We start from the raw sequence: 18,957 nt of genomic DNA on the forward strand, positions 1-18,957 counted from the left end.
ATTACTGGGCTGGTTAATTTCAGCCATGACAGAAGAAAGAAGCCAGAAATTACCAAAGGGTTCCTAAAATGAAATGTGCAGTTTGCATTAGGGTTATTCTTGTTTTTGCATAGAACTGGGGTGTAGGCTAGAGGTGAAGGGGGTAAGAGGATTCACAAGAGACAGAGTGAGGGGCAAAGCAGATAGATTTACTGAAATACAGTGCTAAGGGGAACAGCAGGCAAGACAGAGTTCTGCTGTGACATATGTGGGTTAGCTCACTGCTCGGGAATGGAACTCAGGCCATAGTGGTGATAAGGCTGAGACTTAACCCCCAGGCCACAAAGAAGGCCCCCTGGGTTTTTTTCAATTTTGAAAATAGCTTGCAGGACCCAGCTACTCTCTAAGGATTCCTAAGGGGGTCAGAGATCCAGGTGAGAGAGGATAAAAAGGATTTCTCATTGTAAGAATATCTATAATAATGTCATGCTTTGTATGTCTTATTCTTATTTTATAGCATAATAACTGAAAGCTTATTATCTAAAGACATAATACCGCCCCTCAATTTTGATTGAGGGTATTTTCTATACTTGTCACTTAAAAACTAAATGTCTTAATGGACAAATCCCAAAACCTGGTGAAAACAATGGACAAAGTAATAACAATTACATATCAGGCAAGTGTTGTGACTGATACAAAACTGGAAGCAATATTCAGTAATCTTGCATGAGTTCAGAATTTCACAGGATCTTCACTTAATTATTTTTAATTGAGATATATTTGACATGTAATTGTCACTGAATCTTAAAAAGCACAAAAACCTGACTTGGAAGGAATCTTCAAAATCATCTAGTTTATTTGTCCGCTTAAACTAAATACCTCTGTAATATACCAAATCACCAAGCCTTTGCTTGAATACTCTAAATAATGGAAAAATTCATTTACAAAGCTATCTCATTTAGTGATAGCTTTCTCTAATGCCACTTTCTTCATACTGAGCAGAAATCCTTCTCTTAACTTCCATTCACTGATGCTAATTCCACGCAGCAAGACCCCTAAAACAATCCTCCCCACAGGCTTTTCTATCCGGATTATCCTTTCTGCTACATTGCCCAAGGTTTTGAATATCTTTATGACTAATCTAATCTTCTTGGAATGCCATGGTAGGTTGGTCAGGGCCACTGAAAACCAATAGTCAGGAGTAAGTGATTCAACCACTGCAAAAGAAAAAAAAGAGAAAGAGCAGGGAATCTGATCTCTCCTCTTCCCCCCTTACCTCCCACCCCACACCACCCCCAACTCCCAGAGGGCCTGAAGACAGCTTTTACACAGTGCTGGGCTTCATTCTGGTTTATTTAATCATGATGATAAAAAGTTGGAAGGAGGTAATTCTCCCAAGTATTCAATGATTTTTGAGATCTAAGAGTCTGACAATCTCTAGAAACTCCTAGAAAAAAATATCCTTCAATAATTGGTGGATGTTAACATCTACCAATATTTTAAAACCTGTTTAACTGCCCCACACCCCCTAACCCAAGAGAAATGATCACTCCACTATTTGGTCTGAAAAAGTCTGCCAGAAATTTTTCTGAAAAGCTACCTAGGTCATTTCATGAGTGGAAATGAATTGAACACAGATGAATGATTGGTCATTGTCCATCTTGAATTCATAATCTCCCTTTCACTCACAAGTCACTTTATAACTGTTATGCCTTCTTGTTTATCTCTACCACATGAGAACATCCTGACTTCTCACTGTCATGCTGCCGAGAGCCCCTTAAATGTGGAAAGGAAGCAGAGAAACAGGAGGATGCTGACTGCCACAGGTATTTTGGACAATGTCAGTCTTAATGTACAGACATTTGTTGAGAGTTCAAGCTGACTGCAGAGAAGATCCTTAGTTGCAATGACTAGAGGGGAAGAATACTTATTGCAAAGAACCGATCACATCTATATATATCCTTTCTGATAATGGTAAGACAATAGCTGCAAACAAAATGCCCATGTAACCCCAAAACATTATTTTCTGGATTAAAAAAAATTTATTATTATATTAGTTTATTTTTACATATGTTTGTGCATTTTTCCATCTCAGTTGCAATCCCCTTGGGTTTCCCATCACCCAATCACCCTATTTTCTGGATTTTTATATTGAATTCTGGGAAGATCCACTGAACATAAGAACTCAGTAGTAATGTGCATTGAGAAACTCACTGCTGGGTGAAGCTATGAATGTGAGAAACCAAAGAATGTCTGAAAATTATATTTAATTGGAACGAGGACCAATGGCTCAATGTATTTTTATTGCAAACTATATCTTCTCAATAAATCCACAGTAAAATAAACAAAACAAAAAACCTTTGTTAAAAAAAAGAGAGAAAAGCCAGTAACTAGAACAAAAGAGAAGACCGCACATAAGGGGAATAATAACTATAGAAAGAGGACTTATAATGAAAGAAAATCTTTTTAAATTTTAAAATAATAAATAAAGATAAAGAGAAGGAAAAGATTAATATCACATATGCTTGACTTTAGAGAGTTCTTACATACTCAGTTAATTAAAAACAGTATTGATGCTATACATTTTTACAAATGTGTTCAAAAGAAAAATAAGAACTAAACATTTATAACTGGAGTTAGTTGTAGTAAGGAATTGGGTGCAAGTGTTTGATTGCTATTTGTGCCTTCAAAGTTCTGCAGAAAATTCTGTCTTCTTTTTAGTCCATCCAAAATGACTGAATTGTTAGATGCCAGACTCTGTGTCCTAAAGATATTAAAAATAATAGAATTATTACCTTAAACCGGGACCTGGACTTCTAGTAAGACATTATACCTTCATTTGTTACTTTGAAGCAACGTAACATTAACACTCACATCCACTTACCAAATAAGCTAGCCGTCACAAAACCAGTGCTCTACATTTTAGAGGCTTTTCAATAACATCTCAATTATTTGACAGATGCTTTCTAAGAATTCAGATTTTCCTGAAATGCATCTGTTCTCAGATTCAATTTCAAGTAGATTATATTTGAAAACAAGTTCCATAAAAAAAACTCCTGTATAACAAAGTGACTAGTACCTCTCACTGGGTAATTTTTTAAAAAGATTTTAGCTATTTATATAGAAGAACTCGGGAATAGGCCAGAGGTGGGGGAGTGAGAGGCTCCACCAGAGAGAGAGTGGGGAACAAAAACAGGCAGATCTACTGAAATACACTGCTGAGAGGAGCAGCAAGACAGAAGAGGCCAACTGCGTCATGTGTGCTAGTTCCCAGCCAGGGATCAAATTCAGGCTTTGTGGTGGTAGTGCTGAGACTTAACCAATAAGTAACTAGGATTAAATGAACTGCTAATTTCTTCTTCTTTTTATTTTTGAGAAATCATGCTATAGGAAAAAGGCTACAGTATAACATTTTTCGTATTGACAATGTTCCTTTACAAGGAGCTAGAAGCTGTATTAGTTCCTTATCTAACAGGTCTGACTTGCTTCTACCGAGTTATACTTCTGGTTTTTGGGTATTTCACTTTTGACATTTCACCTCTCCCACCTTATTCCTCTCCTCACTTCTCCATTAAGGCATGTCTCCAAATGTGTCCTCCAGAGAGTCTTCCCCCACACAGTCAGTCCATCACTATTAATTCCACATCTCTTTTGCTATTTTGTCCTTAAATTTGTTTTCAGTTAAATCATAAACTTCCAGTAGCAACAATGTCTTGTTCTTCTCTTCTCCCCTAATCTTTATAACAACATAATTGATGTACAAATGTTATGTTTTCTCCCTTTTTCTCTGGATATCTTAGGTAATTATAAACCTTTTAGGCCTCCCTGATGGCACAAGCATTGTGAAGTTATCAGCAGCCACTGCAGCATGAGTTCCATCCCCAGCTAAGGAGCTAACCCAGATGGCACAGCAGACCTCTCCAGTCTTGCCTGCTGCTCCCCTCTGCAGTGTGTTTCAGTCAATCCGCCTGTTCTGCTCCCCACTCTGTATCTGGTGGATCCCCTCACTCCTGAACCCCTGCACCTCTGACCTGTATCCCAGTTCTTGTATACATAAAAAAGTAAAATCTTTAAAAAAATTATATTAAAAAAACCTTTTAAAAAACTGCATTGTAAGCAATTATTAAGATATTGAATGTCTCAAGATTTCACAAGCTAAAATTCTTTTTTTTTCTTTAAAGATTTATTTATTGATGCATACAGAGCTGGGGTATAGGCCAGAGGTGCAGGGGCAGTGAGAGGATTCACCAGAGACAGAGTGGGGAGTAGAACAGGACAACTGATGAAGTACACTGCTGAGGGGAGAAGCAGGGGGAGAGGTCTGCCACACCATGTGGTCACCTCCAGGGCAGGGATCGAATTCATGCTGAAGTGGCTTTAGCTTCTTAATGCTGCACTTTAACCAGCTGCGCCACCAGGGAGGGCCCCACAAGCTAAAATTCTTAAGGATACACATCAAGGAGTAATTTCCCTAATAGTTTTGAGATTTTTTTTGTTTTTATTGCCAGAGTCAAAGACAAGAAATTGTTGGTTTACTGGTTTATACCACAGTTGTTTACTCTTGGAACAATATATTTTGATATGGGAAATAATGGTTATATAAATAACCACATAATGGAATACTAATGAGTAATCTTTAAAAATAAGCTGGACCTACATATGTTGATTGATATGTTAGAAGAAAAAAAGGAAATCATGGTTCAGTGTGATTTGTTGTTTTAAAATACATTTATAATTGCACAGGAAAAAGCTTGAAAGTAAATTGTTAACAATGTATAGGTCACTTTTATGGAATGAGAATGGAAAGTTGGGGAATGAAGATTTCTAATTTTACTTCTTACATTCCTATATTCAAAAGGAGGTACACAATTTTATATAATAAAAAATAACAAATACATATACCAACATTATTACATATACCAAATTTATACATATACAAATAAATACAAATACCAAATTAACGTGACCTATCTGAAAATCATTTAAAAGCATGGGGGAATATTTATGATAAACAGTAATTGAAAAAAAAAGCAACATACAAAATAATTTTAACATCATGTGCCCAATAAACTAAATAGAAGGACCTGTTGTTCAAAGTGAAGCTATTATTATCAAATAAAAATATTTTTTAAAAATGCCTATCTAGGTCCTCCCTGGTGGCACATTGGGTTAGGACGAAGACTGCAAGCTAGCAGCAGCCACTTCATAGTAAGTTCGATCCCCAGTGAGGTAAGTGACCCACATGGAATGGCAGACCTTTCCTGTCTTGCCCGCTGCTCCCCTCAGCAGTGTACTTCATCAGTCTGCCTGTTCTGCTCCCCACTCCATCACTGGTGAATCTTCTCACCACCCCTGCACCTCTGGCCTGTACCTTAGTTCTGTACACATAAATAAAAAAAATCTTTTAAAAAAAAGCTTATCTAGGTGTTAGGGTGATTATAGGTGTTTTCAAAAATTCTTTTCAAGACTTTCAAATATTCTACTGTGACCATATTATTTCCATAATATGAACAATCTTATTGAAACAAACTGGCATGGAAAATAATGTAGAGTTCTTTCTCAAGTTGTGTCTATCCAGGAATACAAATGAATCGTTCAGTCTTCAGTTCAGGAAGTGCTTGGTTTATAGCAGTTTCATCCTAATTTTTGAAATAATTCAAAATTAGCAGTAGTGGAAAAATCAAATTTGGCTCACATTCAAAGTTAATTTCATCCTATTTTATATAAATGTACATACAATTTATTCAGTAAGGACTGGCAAAAGTGTGTCACAGTTTGCTCAGGATTAATCTCCCACTAGGGAACTCAGTATGCCTCTGGTTTTGATAATTCCTGTGTGTTGATAGTGGCTGATCATTTTGATGGGCACTTACCGTGGAGAATCTATTCCACTATCTCCCGCCATGCTATGATTTTCTGTTCCTTCCACATGGCAGTGTTCCTGTTGGATATCCTGAGCCAACACCTGCATATGTGAAGTTTCAAAAAGTTCTAACTTTTGTGTGACTTGTGTTCTCATTTCCTGATTCAGAGGACCCTGACTCCAGTTAGCTGCTTTCTTTCCTGTGTCACCAACAGAGTCTTGTAGGGGTTCAGCCCCAGAATTAGCTTTTCTTGTGCTATAGTAATCAAACATACTTCTATCAGCGGGGGCTGAGGCTAGTACACATTGAGCAACACTGGATGCCTCCTCATAATCAAAACTGGACTGGGTCCCTGAATTGATATCACAGATTTCAGTGGAGAGACTAGGTTTTTGGCTTTCACTGGTGTTAGAGCACAGCCCAGTGGGTAAGTAACATTCATTTCCTTTAAGGACCTGAGGCTCGAAACTATGTATATTGCTACTGTGTTCGGTCAGAGATCCTTGGGTCATCTGTTTTCCTAAATGATTCCACTTACTTCCGCCTCTACACAAATACTGAATGGGCCCAGGCTGCATTTGACGTAAGTCGTCATTCTCAGAAAAGTCATCCTCATCAAGATATAATGAACTGCAGGCACCATCATCATCTTCCACTTCATTCTGATACAAGGTCTGGTCATCCTCAGAAATTCTTTCATTTTCTAGACTCACCGCCTCTGTGTCAGGGACAATTGCCTTTGCTATTAATTCCTCTGAGTCTCTGTCTTGTCTCTTGGGTTGTCTCACATGATTTGCACCAACTGGGTAATCCAAAAGACCAAGCTTTTGAAACTGGTGTGTTGTTTTATCCACTAACTCACAAGCAGCGGGTGTTTGGTCTAAAGAGGAGGAACCTCGCATTGGCACGATATGTTGTATTTCTTTCATCTCCTCTAAAGTGACAAATTGAGTATAACATTTTCTCAAAATTTCGGGGCCTACCTCATTTTCTCCACTATACCCATTATAGCCTAACATGCTTTCCTTAAAGGAAGAGCATTTACTATCATTTTGCAAAACACTACCTTGGGGGTAATTTAAGAGGTGATCTTTAAAGTCATCACTGTTAGGTTTGATAGTAGAGTTATCCATATAAGTGGGTTCTACTTTCATTTTCTCATTACATTGTTCAGCATATGGCTGTTTGGCTTCACTTTCAAACATTCCTGAAGACTTCAAACACCTTAATCTTTGGAAAGGTTTTCCCTTTGGTCCCATCTGATAGGGTTTCAGGTCACTAGTCTTCTGGAGTTTGTGACCTTTGGTTATTGGGTTCCTTCGGGGAGACATACCCTGGAAAGGATTGCTGATTCGCTTTTTGTAAACCAAATGGGAAGCTAGCACTGAATTCTCACCAAGTGGTTTCTGAACTGCTTCATTTGTGCTTTTAATTCTCGAGCTGGATTGTGTAGCAGGAGGCTTGGGGTGTTTCTCTAGTCTTATGCTTCCAGGCTCGCTTCCTTGACTCCTGGATTTGTGTCTATCCCTACGAGGATGGCCCCGCCTTCGAAGTTTTGCAGACCTGCCCTGTTTTTTCTTGACTCCCTCTTTCGAAGGATATTTATGTCTGACTGTCAGCATATCAGTGGATGTGCCTTGACTATTATATTTTTTCTGTTCTTCATATTTTTGCATTAGGACCGTGTGTTTGATTAAGTTGTCAACAGTCAGAACGGGATTAATTCGTTTGATTATCTCATGTTCAATGTCTCGAGGTATGTTGTCCAAGTTATCTTCATCTCGAACAGGCCATTCTTCGGGCGGGAACTGGGCAGAGAAAGTGCTGTGCTCTGTTCTTGACTTCTCCTTTCTGGATATGCTGCGCCAGAAGAGGTTAAAGCCAAATCGCTTGCCTTTTTCTCTATCTTTTGTACATGGTAAAGGTTTTGTGGTCTCACGGATATGATTCTCCTCAGACGCTGAAACTGCTCGATTCTGCACCAAACACTTGGGTTCCCCGAGTCCTTTCTGGCCCTTTCGAGTCACTTCTGCAGCAGCTGGTGATTCCAGCCCATGCTGAGTACAAACATCAGGGAAACACTGGCAAGACTGGCAATGGGAAATGGGAGAAGCATTCTCCTGGGCTAACTCTGCTCCGCTCTCCACGCTCACCAGATACGTAATGGAAGTGGGCCCTGGGTGGCTCTCATCTGCCAGGACTCTCTTATTTTCTTGGGTAGTTGTATTTGTGATGAAGTACGTTTGAGGCGTAACTATGAAGTATCCTTCTCCAGTGTGGTAAATCTTTCTTTCTTTAATCAGAGTTCCCAGAGTGGTATAAAGAATATCTTGAGATGGAATTGCAATCCCTAAAACAAACAAGTAGTTTATACTGACAGATTATGTGTAGGAAATATTTAATTAATGAAATCAGTAAGCCAGAAATGACCATACTTTGTTCAATGAACCCAGAGCTAATTATAACATAATTAACATATGTAATTAAAATGCCAAGGGAAGCACTCATAATAATCATAATTTAATTGATGACTAATAGCAAATAATTTGGTTCATACACAGACATACTGCTAGGTTTATAATTCAGCAGAGAAAAAATATGAATACACTTGAACACAAACATGAAATTATACAAACCTAAAAACTTAAATTTTTTAAGGAGTGTTCTTGAGAGCAAACTTGGGGGTTTTTCAAAAACCACATTCTCCTATTTTCTTAAGCAATCTAAAGAGGAAATGAAAGCCAGTTTGTGCTTGTGTTAAGGGCAAACTATCTAGCACATCAAAATTATCATGAATTTTCAAACTGGGAAAGTAACAAGTAATTTTAAACGAAATCCCCTATTCCAGGATTCAAAATTATACTAGTTTATGAAAACAATGTTTAAAATGTTTGCAGAAGAAAAACCAATATCAGTATGTTAATATTGGTTTTCTTTGGGTGGTAGTAGTATAAGTGATTAGTTTTCTATATTTCTGGAATTTTTCTACAATCAGCATTTTCATTTTCTAGTGGGAAAAAATAAAAATCATGCATTATAAAATCATGCAGCCATGAAAAGAATGAGAAAGATCCATCTATGGTGACATAGAAAGACCTCCAAAGCACATTTTCAAGTTAAAAAGGAAAGTTGCAGAGGGATTATATAGAATGATCAAAAAAAGATGCAAATATTCAAACACAATTTATAAAGAATATAAACTATGAACAATAAAACTGTAACTTGTTCTGGAAAGTGGGACTGGAAGATTATGTGGAAAGAGACAACCTTTGCACGCCTTTCTACAGAATTTGATTTTTTTATTTGCCATAAGCATAATTTTTGAAGTGCTCATTTGGAAAGTAAGAGAAATATCCTTGTCTAATTTATGGATGTAGGCCTTTTCCTGCTAGGCCTCTAAAGTAAGGTATTTTTATAATAGAACATAAAAAGGATATTGCCAATTAATTTATACACTTAAGATGATTTATAAATAGAAACTAAACACACACAATGAAGTGCTAATTGAGAAAAACTTATTACTTTACCTGGGTAATGTTTCATCAAATGTTCCAATAGTGATTCCTGTGTTACTACAATCTGAGCAGCATTCATATCAGATATAGCACAGCAAAGAACTTCAGCCAAAGGAATAAACTGAGATTGAGTGATCGGATTCATTTGCACTGGAAAGACATCACCTAAATTGAAGATTAAAAAAACAAAAAAGGAAAGGGGATAAATTTATACAGTACACAATATTTAGAATTAATAAAGACTGAATAACAGATGGAATTACTATTATTTCACTGGTCTTGACTCAATCTGTTAATATGATGTGCATAATGACAGAAAGTATGGAAGAGTTTAATTTATGGTCCTCATTTTTTAAAAGTTTGTTGTATTTGTCACTACAAACAAAAGATAGCAAGTTTCCACATGAAGGGCCCAAAGTGCTGTTAGAGTTCAAGTCAAACAAAAACATTTGACAATTCATATTTTCTTTTTTTTTTTTTTTAAGATTTATCTATGCATACAGAACTGGGGTATAAGCCAGAGGTAAAGGGGCAGTGAGAGAATTCACCAGAGATAGAGTGGGGGGGGGGCTGGGGGGCAGAACAGGCATATTGATGAAATACACTGCTGAGGGGAGCAGCAGGCCAGATAGGAGAGGTCTGCCATGCCATGTGCGTCCCCTCCCTGGCTGGGGACTGAACTTGTGCTGAAGCGGCTGGCTGCAGGTAGCTTAGAGTGTTGTGCTTTAACCCATTATGCCACCAGGCAGGGCCCTTATTCCCAACGTAGCAGAAATGGGTATTCTGATTCCCAATCCACTATTTCATTATTCTGTACTTTCCTAATTAGAATGATCAGGAAGATTTGAAGAAGGAAAAAAAAAAAGTGTTTTCCAATGAGTATGAAGACATGAAACAAAACCATGGAAGGAAGAAAGCAGAGGTAGCTAAGTGCATGGACAGCTGCCCACTTGCATGGAGTTGAAGGGTTACAGAGGACCAAAGTAGATGCTAAGGTTGAAAAGTAAAACCCAGGCCATTTCCTTTCCTTTGCTCCTTGCCAATATATGAAATGTTCTTCTTAATTTGCCACTACTCAGGTTGAGTTTTAGATTTTTCTGGATAGCAAGGAAACCCCTCCATCAACTGGAAATGAAAGACTAAGACTCAAGAAGGAGACAGGGGATTCAACTAGTAAAGATGAGATCTAAAGCTAAGCATTATATTCTGTAGTAAAAGAGACAAGTAACCCTAATGAAGGAATATCTACATTTAAGAGATAATAGAAATAGCAATTTAAAAAGAGAAAAGGCACCGTAATAAGGATAGGAAAGATAGAAGTGTACAAGAGGAAGAGGCTTCAAAGTGTCAGTTTTGAAGTCTCAAATGCTTGGAAAAGATCAAAAAAAAAGTCGAAAGAGGGGAATAAAGGCCATTAGATGTCATGACTGGAAGGTGACCATAGTTGACTTTCAAATAATGTTTCAGTACAACATCGAAATTAAATGTCATATTGAAAGGGAGACAGAAAAAAACGAAGTTATGGATATTCCATTCAGAGATGGGTTTCTTATTTTTGGAATTTTTGATATTTGGGGCCAGACATAGGGTGACCCAACCATCCCACAACATTCAGGCCAGAGGGGTTTCCTGGGACACAGGATTTTTGGTGTTGTATTGGGAAGAGTTGAAGCAAACCAGGATGGTTGGGAATCCTAGCCAGACAACTATTTGGGGGTAGAGATAGTTGGCTTATGCCTTATAGGATCTTGAATAGGGTCCTTCAATTTTGCACACTAACTACAGTAGCGGCTCCCAGAGTTGCAGTGACCAAAAATATCTCTACACAAAATGAGGGTATAAACCACTACTCTACACCATTTAAGAAATCTGATTATGAAAGAATAAACAGAATACAAACCAGAGGGAGGAGAGTCAAGTGATTCTGTGGGTCTATGTTGTGATTTCTCTTAAAACTTATGCAAGAGAAAGGACTTAGTGGAGATGATAGACATAATTCTGGAAGAGAAAAGATCTGTAAGACAGGGCAATCCCAAAAGGAGGAAAAGGGATATGTATAAAAGGCACAGGCAGAAGAACTATCTTAGAAATGAAGATCCTCTGAGACCAGAAAAAATAGAGGGTGGCAGAAGACCAAAAATGTATTGGGACATAAAAGGAAAAATACTAGCAAAACAAGATCACCTGATTTATGTAATGTTGAACAGGGAGAGAGAGACGACAAGAATGGGAATCAGGAATTGAAGAATAGAAAGAGGGTTTGAGGAACTATTCTTTGTGTATACTAGGGGATTAAAAAATGAATATGAACATTATGAAGAAACTCCAGGTCTCAAGGTAACTTAAGTGTGGTTTCTGGTAGAAGAAATGGCAATGTGGAGTAGAAAAGGATGAGAAAGCCCATAAGTGCTTCCAAAACTTTAATGTGCTTAAGTGAATCACCAGAGGATTGTGCCAATGGGCAGATTCTGATTCGGAAGGTCTAAACTGAAACCTGCGCTTCTGCATTTCTAACAAGCTCCCAGGTGATGTCCATGCAGTAGATCTGATACCACTCTGGAGGGGTAGGGTCACAGTGTTAATGATAGACATGTTAAAGTAGCTAGTCATTCAACAAGTAAATGTGGCCCTGGGCTGCCCAGGGTTGGGGGCAGTCAGGTATAGCCAGAAGGAAAACAAAGAATTGAGAAAACTTGGCTATACCCTGTAGTTGAGTCTCTGGTTGACAGTGGAAAAGTCAGTATAAGTTACACTGGTGGTTGCTGGGGAGGGAAGGTGATAAGGAATTGTATGAAGAGTTATCGTCAAAGCAGGTAAATGGTACATAGTACTTATTGAATCTGCATGAAAATAATGGACTTCCTTAAGGAAACTGATATACAGTTTGCTGATAGACTTCACATTGGTCCGCTTCCTTGTCAAGTTTTTCTCTGTGGCAGGCTGGGGCATCTCCAGCATTACAAGGTCTGTCTGCTCTTGCAGTCTAGGGAAGGATCTCATGATGTACTTGTGGCTGTCCACTGGGTGACGCTTGAATACCTACAGCATTATGAGAAGCAAGGATGCATGGCTAATAATTAAGCATTTCAAAAGGCAGTAGTAAGAAATCTTGCTATGAAACTTATGGCCCAAGAGGGCCATTAACTGATCTAAAACTCAAAATCCTCCCAAAACTCTACCTTTGAGCTAAGAGTAATGTCTCTTTTCCTATCCTCATGCCCTCTTTGCCTTTTGATTTCTCTCTGCATCTGAGATTTACTCTCTTCTCTTTAATCTTCCTCACTAAGCAAAATATAGAATTAAAGTACAATTTCAAATGTTATCCTTCCTTAACATAATTCTGTGCTTGAAGCAAGAGAGTTTTAAGTTCCTCAGCTCTCAAAACAGTTAAGTGATGTTGTCTTAAGTTAATGACCTTCCTCCCTCCTTGATGGCACTAACATTCCTTTATTTAAAAAAAAAAAGTCTCTTCTCCTAGAAAGATAAGGGCTAGAGTATTAGAGCTGAAGGCAAAACCTAAATTGAATTTGCTCTCCACACAATGCACATTCTAAGCTGTAGCGGGAAATGCTGGGGTCAGGCTGCCTGGCTCTGTCAGAAGCCAATGAGCAGAGGCAGGAATTAAACCTATGAGGTGCACTTTACTCACAGAGAGCCAGCAGTCTGAGAGAAAGATAGGCATTTTACCCCCCCCCCCAAAAAAACTGTTCTTTTTCTAGTGAGTTAATAATTGTAAGCAAATAGCCCATTACTGTTGGCATCCCTGGGCTTCCAGTTTTGCCCCTAGAGTTTGCTGTCACCTGCTGAGCCTGGGAAAACAGCCTGACATTTCCTCAAGCATCACTGGGGTGAGACTCTTAGTTCGAAACAAGTGTTTTGGTTCAAAGAAAACAGATTAATCATCACATAGTATTAGCATGTGGCCTATGCTGTGTGTTTATACATACAAATTAGTGTACTCAGTATGGCTCCCTTTCCTTTCGCGTAGCCACTATAACTACCGTAAACTCACCTAAATCCAGTCACTTTGAAGTCTGCATGGGTGGGTGGGAGGAGTCATTCCCACTTTGAATGGCTACAAAGTCCGTGCAAGCCTGGTGCCCCTGTTGCGCCCCCTGCTGATGGCCATCCATCTCTGCACCAGTGAAACGAGCTGCCCTGGGTCCAACCCTCGGATCTACACCACGCTTTAGGGTTAGACAGGAAACAACGCGAAACAACCGGCTTTCCAATTCAAACCTTGAACTTCTTTCCTTTTTTTCATAAGAAAATAGTCCAAATAGATTTTTCAAGGGGCTTGGGGGAGGCGTATGTGGGATATTCCTGTACATTTCTTTGCAACCTCTTGTATAATTACTTCAAAATAAAAATGAATAATTCTTTTTTAAGAATCAAAATAAAGAATAGTTCTTTTTAAACCCTATTTTAAAATAAACCTATCAGAAAAAAGCACCATTTTTAGTTAACAGACAGAAATGTATAAGAAACAGAATTGTTTTCAATCCCAAACCACCTTTTTAATTTTTCTTTTTTACAGAATCCTAATACTGCCAAATCCAGAAATACACTATAAATCTTTCCCCATAATTCCTACCATGATGTGGAGATGCATATTTTAAAAGTAAACAAATCTACCAGCTAGGAAGACAAATTGCCTTTTTCCCCCTGTTTAAAATTAATTCAACTGCATGTCAAGTGCATTTTAAAGAACATGTTAAATCACATTTAACCTCTGCTTTGGAATTCCCTCTAGACACAGCCTAGAGAGTTTCTCAGTGCATGTCCCTCGCAGCTGTTGCTAAGATACATTTTCAGGTACATAAATCAGGAGGTTTTTGTGCAGGAAAGCATGGTTGAACCCTGATACGGGGATTATTTGTGACAGCCACGGGAATACGCTCTAAGTTACATCCACATTTGCTCTAATATTTACATTTAACTGTTGTCTTTTGAATACAATTAAAACATGAAATTTAACTTTCTGTGTAGAAAATCCCACTTACAGATGTAGCCAGATTTCACAACAGAAGGCCGGCCCCTCCTTAACTACTGTGGAGCAACTGAAGGGTCCTTAAGTCCAGGCTTGCTGTGGACCTTTGACCCTTGAGCTGGAGCAGGGATCAGAGCTAACAGAGGCTATGGGCCTCTTTCTTAGTAAACAGTTCACAACAATGTTTTCTCTACTTACACAGTCTTATACTCTTGGGTGCTGCAGAAATGGGAAAAGTGTTTAGGCGGAAAGAATGATTTTATAAAAAATACCAAGCAAGGAGAACTATATAGATCTGCATGTGCTATATTTAATGCTATCTTTTCTGCAAAGGACATATTTATAAATTTATTGATAGCTTGCTATACTCCCAAAGGATTTAATTGGCATACAAATTCTTAATTTACAAATTAGGATAAAAAGCATGCTGTTTTAACTATTCTTTAAAAGTCCACTTTTGAGGGGAAGAAAACAAACAGGTAACTGAAAGGCACGCAGCATGTGGCTGCCTGATCAGCAACAGGGACGATGTTCAGGAACGTCTGGAGCAGGCCCCTATCATCTTCAGATCCTAAAACTACAACTAGTGTCAGCCTCCTGTATGACAGGCAAAATTCTTACAACCCCGAGTAATCAATATCTGCTCACGGTGCCTTCTAAAGCAATGGCCTAGAAAGCCCTGACCCACGAAAGCAGTGCCCAGTGGCCAGTGGCTGGCTGTTGGTGGTGACAGTAGCTCAACAAGTGGACCTGTGCAAAGACAGACCTCCAATATTCTAAGGACAAGGACTTGGTTTCTTTGTCAGAAAACCTAGTCCTCAGGGAGAAGGCCTCTCAAATATTCTTTTTGTTTTGTTTTTAAAGATTTTATTTATGCATACAGAACTGGGGAATAGATCAGAGGTGCAAGGGGGGGGGGTGAGAGGAATCACCATTGTCAGAGTGAGGAGCAGAACAGGCAGATCAATGTAATACACTGCTGAGGGGAGCAGCGGGTGAAATAAGAGGGGTGGGTCACCTCGGGGGCAGGGGATCAAACTCACACCCAAGCCAGCCGTGGCCAGCTTTGCACTGCTGCTTTTTAACCTGCTGAGCCACCAGGAGGGCCCCCTCTCAAATATTCTACCCTGGATATTTACTATCAGAAAGCGGCTGAAAAGAGCCATTTCCTAAGCAATCCACAAGACAGGAATATTCCTGTTACAATATAAAACAACAAGAGGTAGCTCCGTAACAAACCCGACACAGCAAGACTGCCTTTCACTAAAGACAACAGTTGGAGGAATCCAAATCAACCCTCCCCAGGAACTCCTCAAACAAGAGACACTGGACTCCTCAATCTTCAGTTGTTTACAGATTATCGGTTAGAAACTTTAGCAAAATTCAAACAAGCCTAAGCTTTGCAATCACAAGTAGAACCACCAGGGGCAGCTCAGTGACCCCGCACTTCCCCCAGGGTTGGGAGTTCTGGGGAGCACAAGCCCACAGGCATGTGACAGCAATCAGCTCCAGCACTCAGAGTCTGCTACAAAGGCAACAATGTTGGGGTTCAATTATATGTTCACCCCATGTCTTGAAGTGAGTAAAAAGTAATTTTGGGTAAGGTTTAGTATCAAGACCTTTTTTTTTTTTTAAAGATTTATTTATTTATTCATATAGAACTGGGGTACAGGCCAGAGATGTGGAGGGTGAGAGGATTCACCAGAGACAGAGTGGGGAGCAGAACAGGCGGATCGACAAAGTACACTGCTGAGGGGAGCAGCGGGCGGGTCAGGAGAGGTCTGCCGCGCCATGTGGTCAACTCTGGGGGGGGGGCGGGAATGGAACTAATGCAGAATTGGCTTTAGCTTCTCAGTGCTGTGCTTTAACACGCTGCTCCACCAGGGAGAGCCTAGTATCAAGACCTTTTTGAGGTCCCAATACAAAGACAGTATGTGACCCAGCTTGCCAAGTGAGAAAGGCAGAACCCAAATCAAATCGCACGCTGCCTAACCCAAGCCCATTTGCTTTGTCACTGAGGAAACCCTTGAAGTAAAAGCAGCATTATCAAAAGTGAGTGTGTTTATATTGATATCGAAACGTGTCATTGAATTTCAGGGACCTCATTAAACTTTTACATAAAAAAAGAAAAATCACCTACCTTTTGGGGGGAAAATGAGCTTTCACACAATGTTTACATTATTTATGATTTTTAAGGCACCTAACCAAACTCTAAGGGCCCCTTGTGGATTCTGTTTATTTATTTATTTTTTTAAAGATTGCTTTATTTATGCATATAAGAACTGGGGTATAAGCCAGAGGTGTGGGGGGTGAGAGGATTCACCAGAGACTCAGTGGGGGGCAAAAGAGGCGGATGTACTGAAATACAGTGTTGAGGGGAGCAGTGGCTGGTCAGGAGAGGTCTGCCTCGCCATCTGATCAACTGTCCCCCCTCCCCCGCCCAGGTATCGAACTTGTGCTTGACTGGCTGTGATAGCTTCATAGTGCTGTGCTTTAAGCCACTGCACCACCAGAGAGGGCTCCCTTGTAGATTTTATATTCTGACAATCTAATTCAAGGCACTTGAATTTGATTTTAAGGTCCATATGAGCTTATGTTACGAATATGAAAACAGAGGAAATATTTCTTCAGAAATGTGGATTGCTTTAGTATCAGGATTTTTTTGTGTTATAACAAAATATGAATTTGCCACAAAACCAAATTCTAAGCAAAATTCCTAATATTACTTATTTCGTGTTTGAAACACAAAATTTTCTGTTTATAAAAATGTTTAGTTCTTACAAGTGGTTTATGAACTCTGAGCTAGGCAGCCTGCCAGAAATTCATGCATTATTGACTTTCAAACAGTTTAACTGAGCCACTCAAACTCAGCTAATTACCTGGACACATGAAATCTGAGACCATCTTTTTGGCTCCTATATTGAATCACGCTGTGGGAAAGGTATCTTTACTGGCATTAGAGATGACAATAGAGAATGAATAAGACAGCCTGTAGATACACTCAAGTTCAATAAAAAGGATGTTTTGTTCTAAGTAATCCAAGTAGCCTTCCTGATTTTGAACTGTACTTTTATCCAGTACAGAATTTCCAAAAAATTTTAACAATAAAATTAACCTTAAACCTTTAATAATGAAAGTAGTTTGTAACAATATGCATCTCATCAGAGATGAGATACTGTGCAAAAATGCCCACCGCTTTAATTAGATCCATTGTGTTATAACTTCAAATAGATTCAGAAAATCACACAAAATGGGAACAAAAGGAAGAAAGGTTTCAGGCCACAAAACCAAGCCCCTCTTCATGTCTCCTCTCGTTTTAGTAAAATAAAAGAAGGCAAACACTTTCCTCCACATTTAGAAACAAAAGATTACCAACACTCAGAACCTGGCTAGTGATCTAAGGGTTATCTCCTATGGAAGCTGAAATCCTTTCTTAAGCACAGTGATGTTTATTTTGGACCCCTAGACAAATGATTCCCCTTCTGGGAAATGCCCTCTGTTGAAAAGCTAAAGGCTTCCCTCAGAGGGTGGGCTCATTCAACAGCAGGAATCCTTACTGCTTAGTCTTCAGGGACCACACTTCAGCCGGTAAAGGTTACTAAATTAGAGGCCCCTTTCTTTTCAAGTAATACATGTACTAATAACAACTACCGCTTGAAATGCAGAGGCCTTGAGTCAGTGGCAACGGAGAGATGTTAGTCAGTATACGGGTATGGAAGAAAAGACAGAGGTGGCCCACTTCAAGCCCATTGAGCTTCTAGCATCCTTCCCCCATGTCACCCACCCTCATTTTGGGTAGAGACAAAGGGACATCGAACATGGAGGGAAGGACCTGAATAACTGAAACCAGCTGGTCTTTCAGAATCTTAAAGCTCATGCACACTTAGCCCAAAGTCCTTCAGGCCTTGCACTGCCCTTTCCTAACCTCTCTTCCCTTCAAGGCTTCCACTTTGGATATGTTACTGACTTCACCCAGGTGTTAGTTTTCTAGGGCTGTCAGAATAAATTACCACAGTGAACTGACTTAAAACAGCACAATTTATTATCTCACAGTCTACAGGTCAGAAGTTCGGGAGGCGAGGCTGGCTCCTCCTCTCCAGGCCTCACAGCCCTGCTTCTATACTCATTCAGGCTTTTGGCAGAATTCACTTCCTTGTGGGTGGTAGGACTGAGGACTCAGAGCTCTGTTCCCTTGATGCCTGTCAGACAAGAGAAATTACTAACTTAAAGCAAAATAACGTCACCTACTTTTTTGCATGCTGCCTTCATCTTCAAAAACACCATGGAATCTCTTTCATTCTTCCAAATCTGACTTGCTCTTGTATTGCTTTGATTCCACTTCCAGCCAGAGGAAGTTCTCTGCTGTGAAGGGCTCACGTGATTACATTGGGCACACCCAGGTAATCAAGTATCATCTCCCTATAGCCTGTAATCCAATTACATCTTCAAAATCTTTTGCCAAGTCAGATTACATATTCACAGGTTTCAGAGACTCACAGTAAACATCTTTTTTTTTTTTTAAAGATTTATTTATTTGTTCATACAGAACTGGGGTACAGGCCAGAGGCTCAGGGGCAGTGAGAGGCTTCACCAGAGACAGAGTGGGGAG

At 39.3% G+C, this 18,957-nt stretch overlaps 1 protein-coding gene across 2 annotated transcripts in view; it reads right to left on the reverse strand.

Moving 5' to 3' along the window:
- Positions 1-2,498: 2,498 nt before the first annotated feature.
- The window catches only part of STOX1 (storkhead box 1), a 48,777-nt gene continuing 32,318 nt past the window's right edge, over positions 2,499-18,957 (reverse strand). The window contains exons 2-4 of one of the 2 annotated variants that reach the window (XM_004680829.2): positions 9,371-9,523; positions 5,853-8,193; positions 2,510-2,743 (exon numbers count right to left, since the gene is read on the reverse strand). In XM_004680829.2, the coding sequence (XP_004680886.1) occupies positions 2,596-2,743; positions 5,853-8,193; positions 9,371-9,523 (2,642 nt within the window). In that variant the 3' untranslated portion in view covers positions 2,510-2,595. Of the gene's footprint in view, positions 2,744-5,852; positions 8,194-9,370; positions 9,524-18,957 lie in introns of both variants that reach the window. The other variant, XM_004680831.2, reaches the window with a different exon arrangement.

This window comes from Condylura cristata, unplaced genomic scaffold (assembly GCF_000260355.1).
Source record: "Condylura cristata isolate star-nosed mole 26May11 unplaced genomic scaffold, ConCri1.0 scaffold00011, whole genome shotgun sequence".
Classification (NCBI taxonomy): domain Eukaryota; kingdom Metazoa; phylum Chordata; class Mammalia; order Eulipotyphla; family Talpidae; genus Condylura; species Condylura cristata.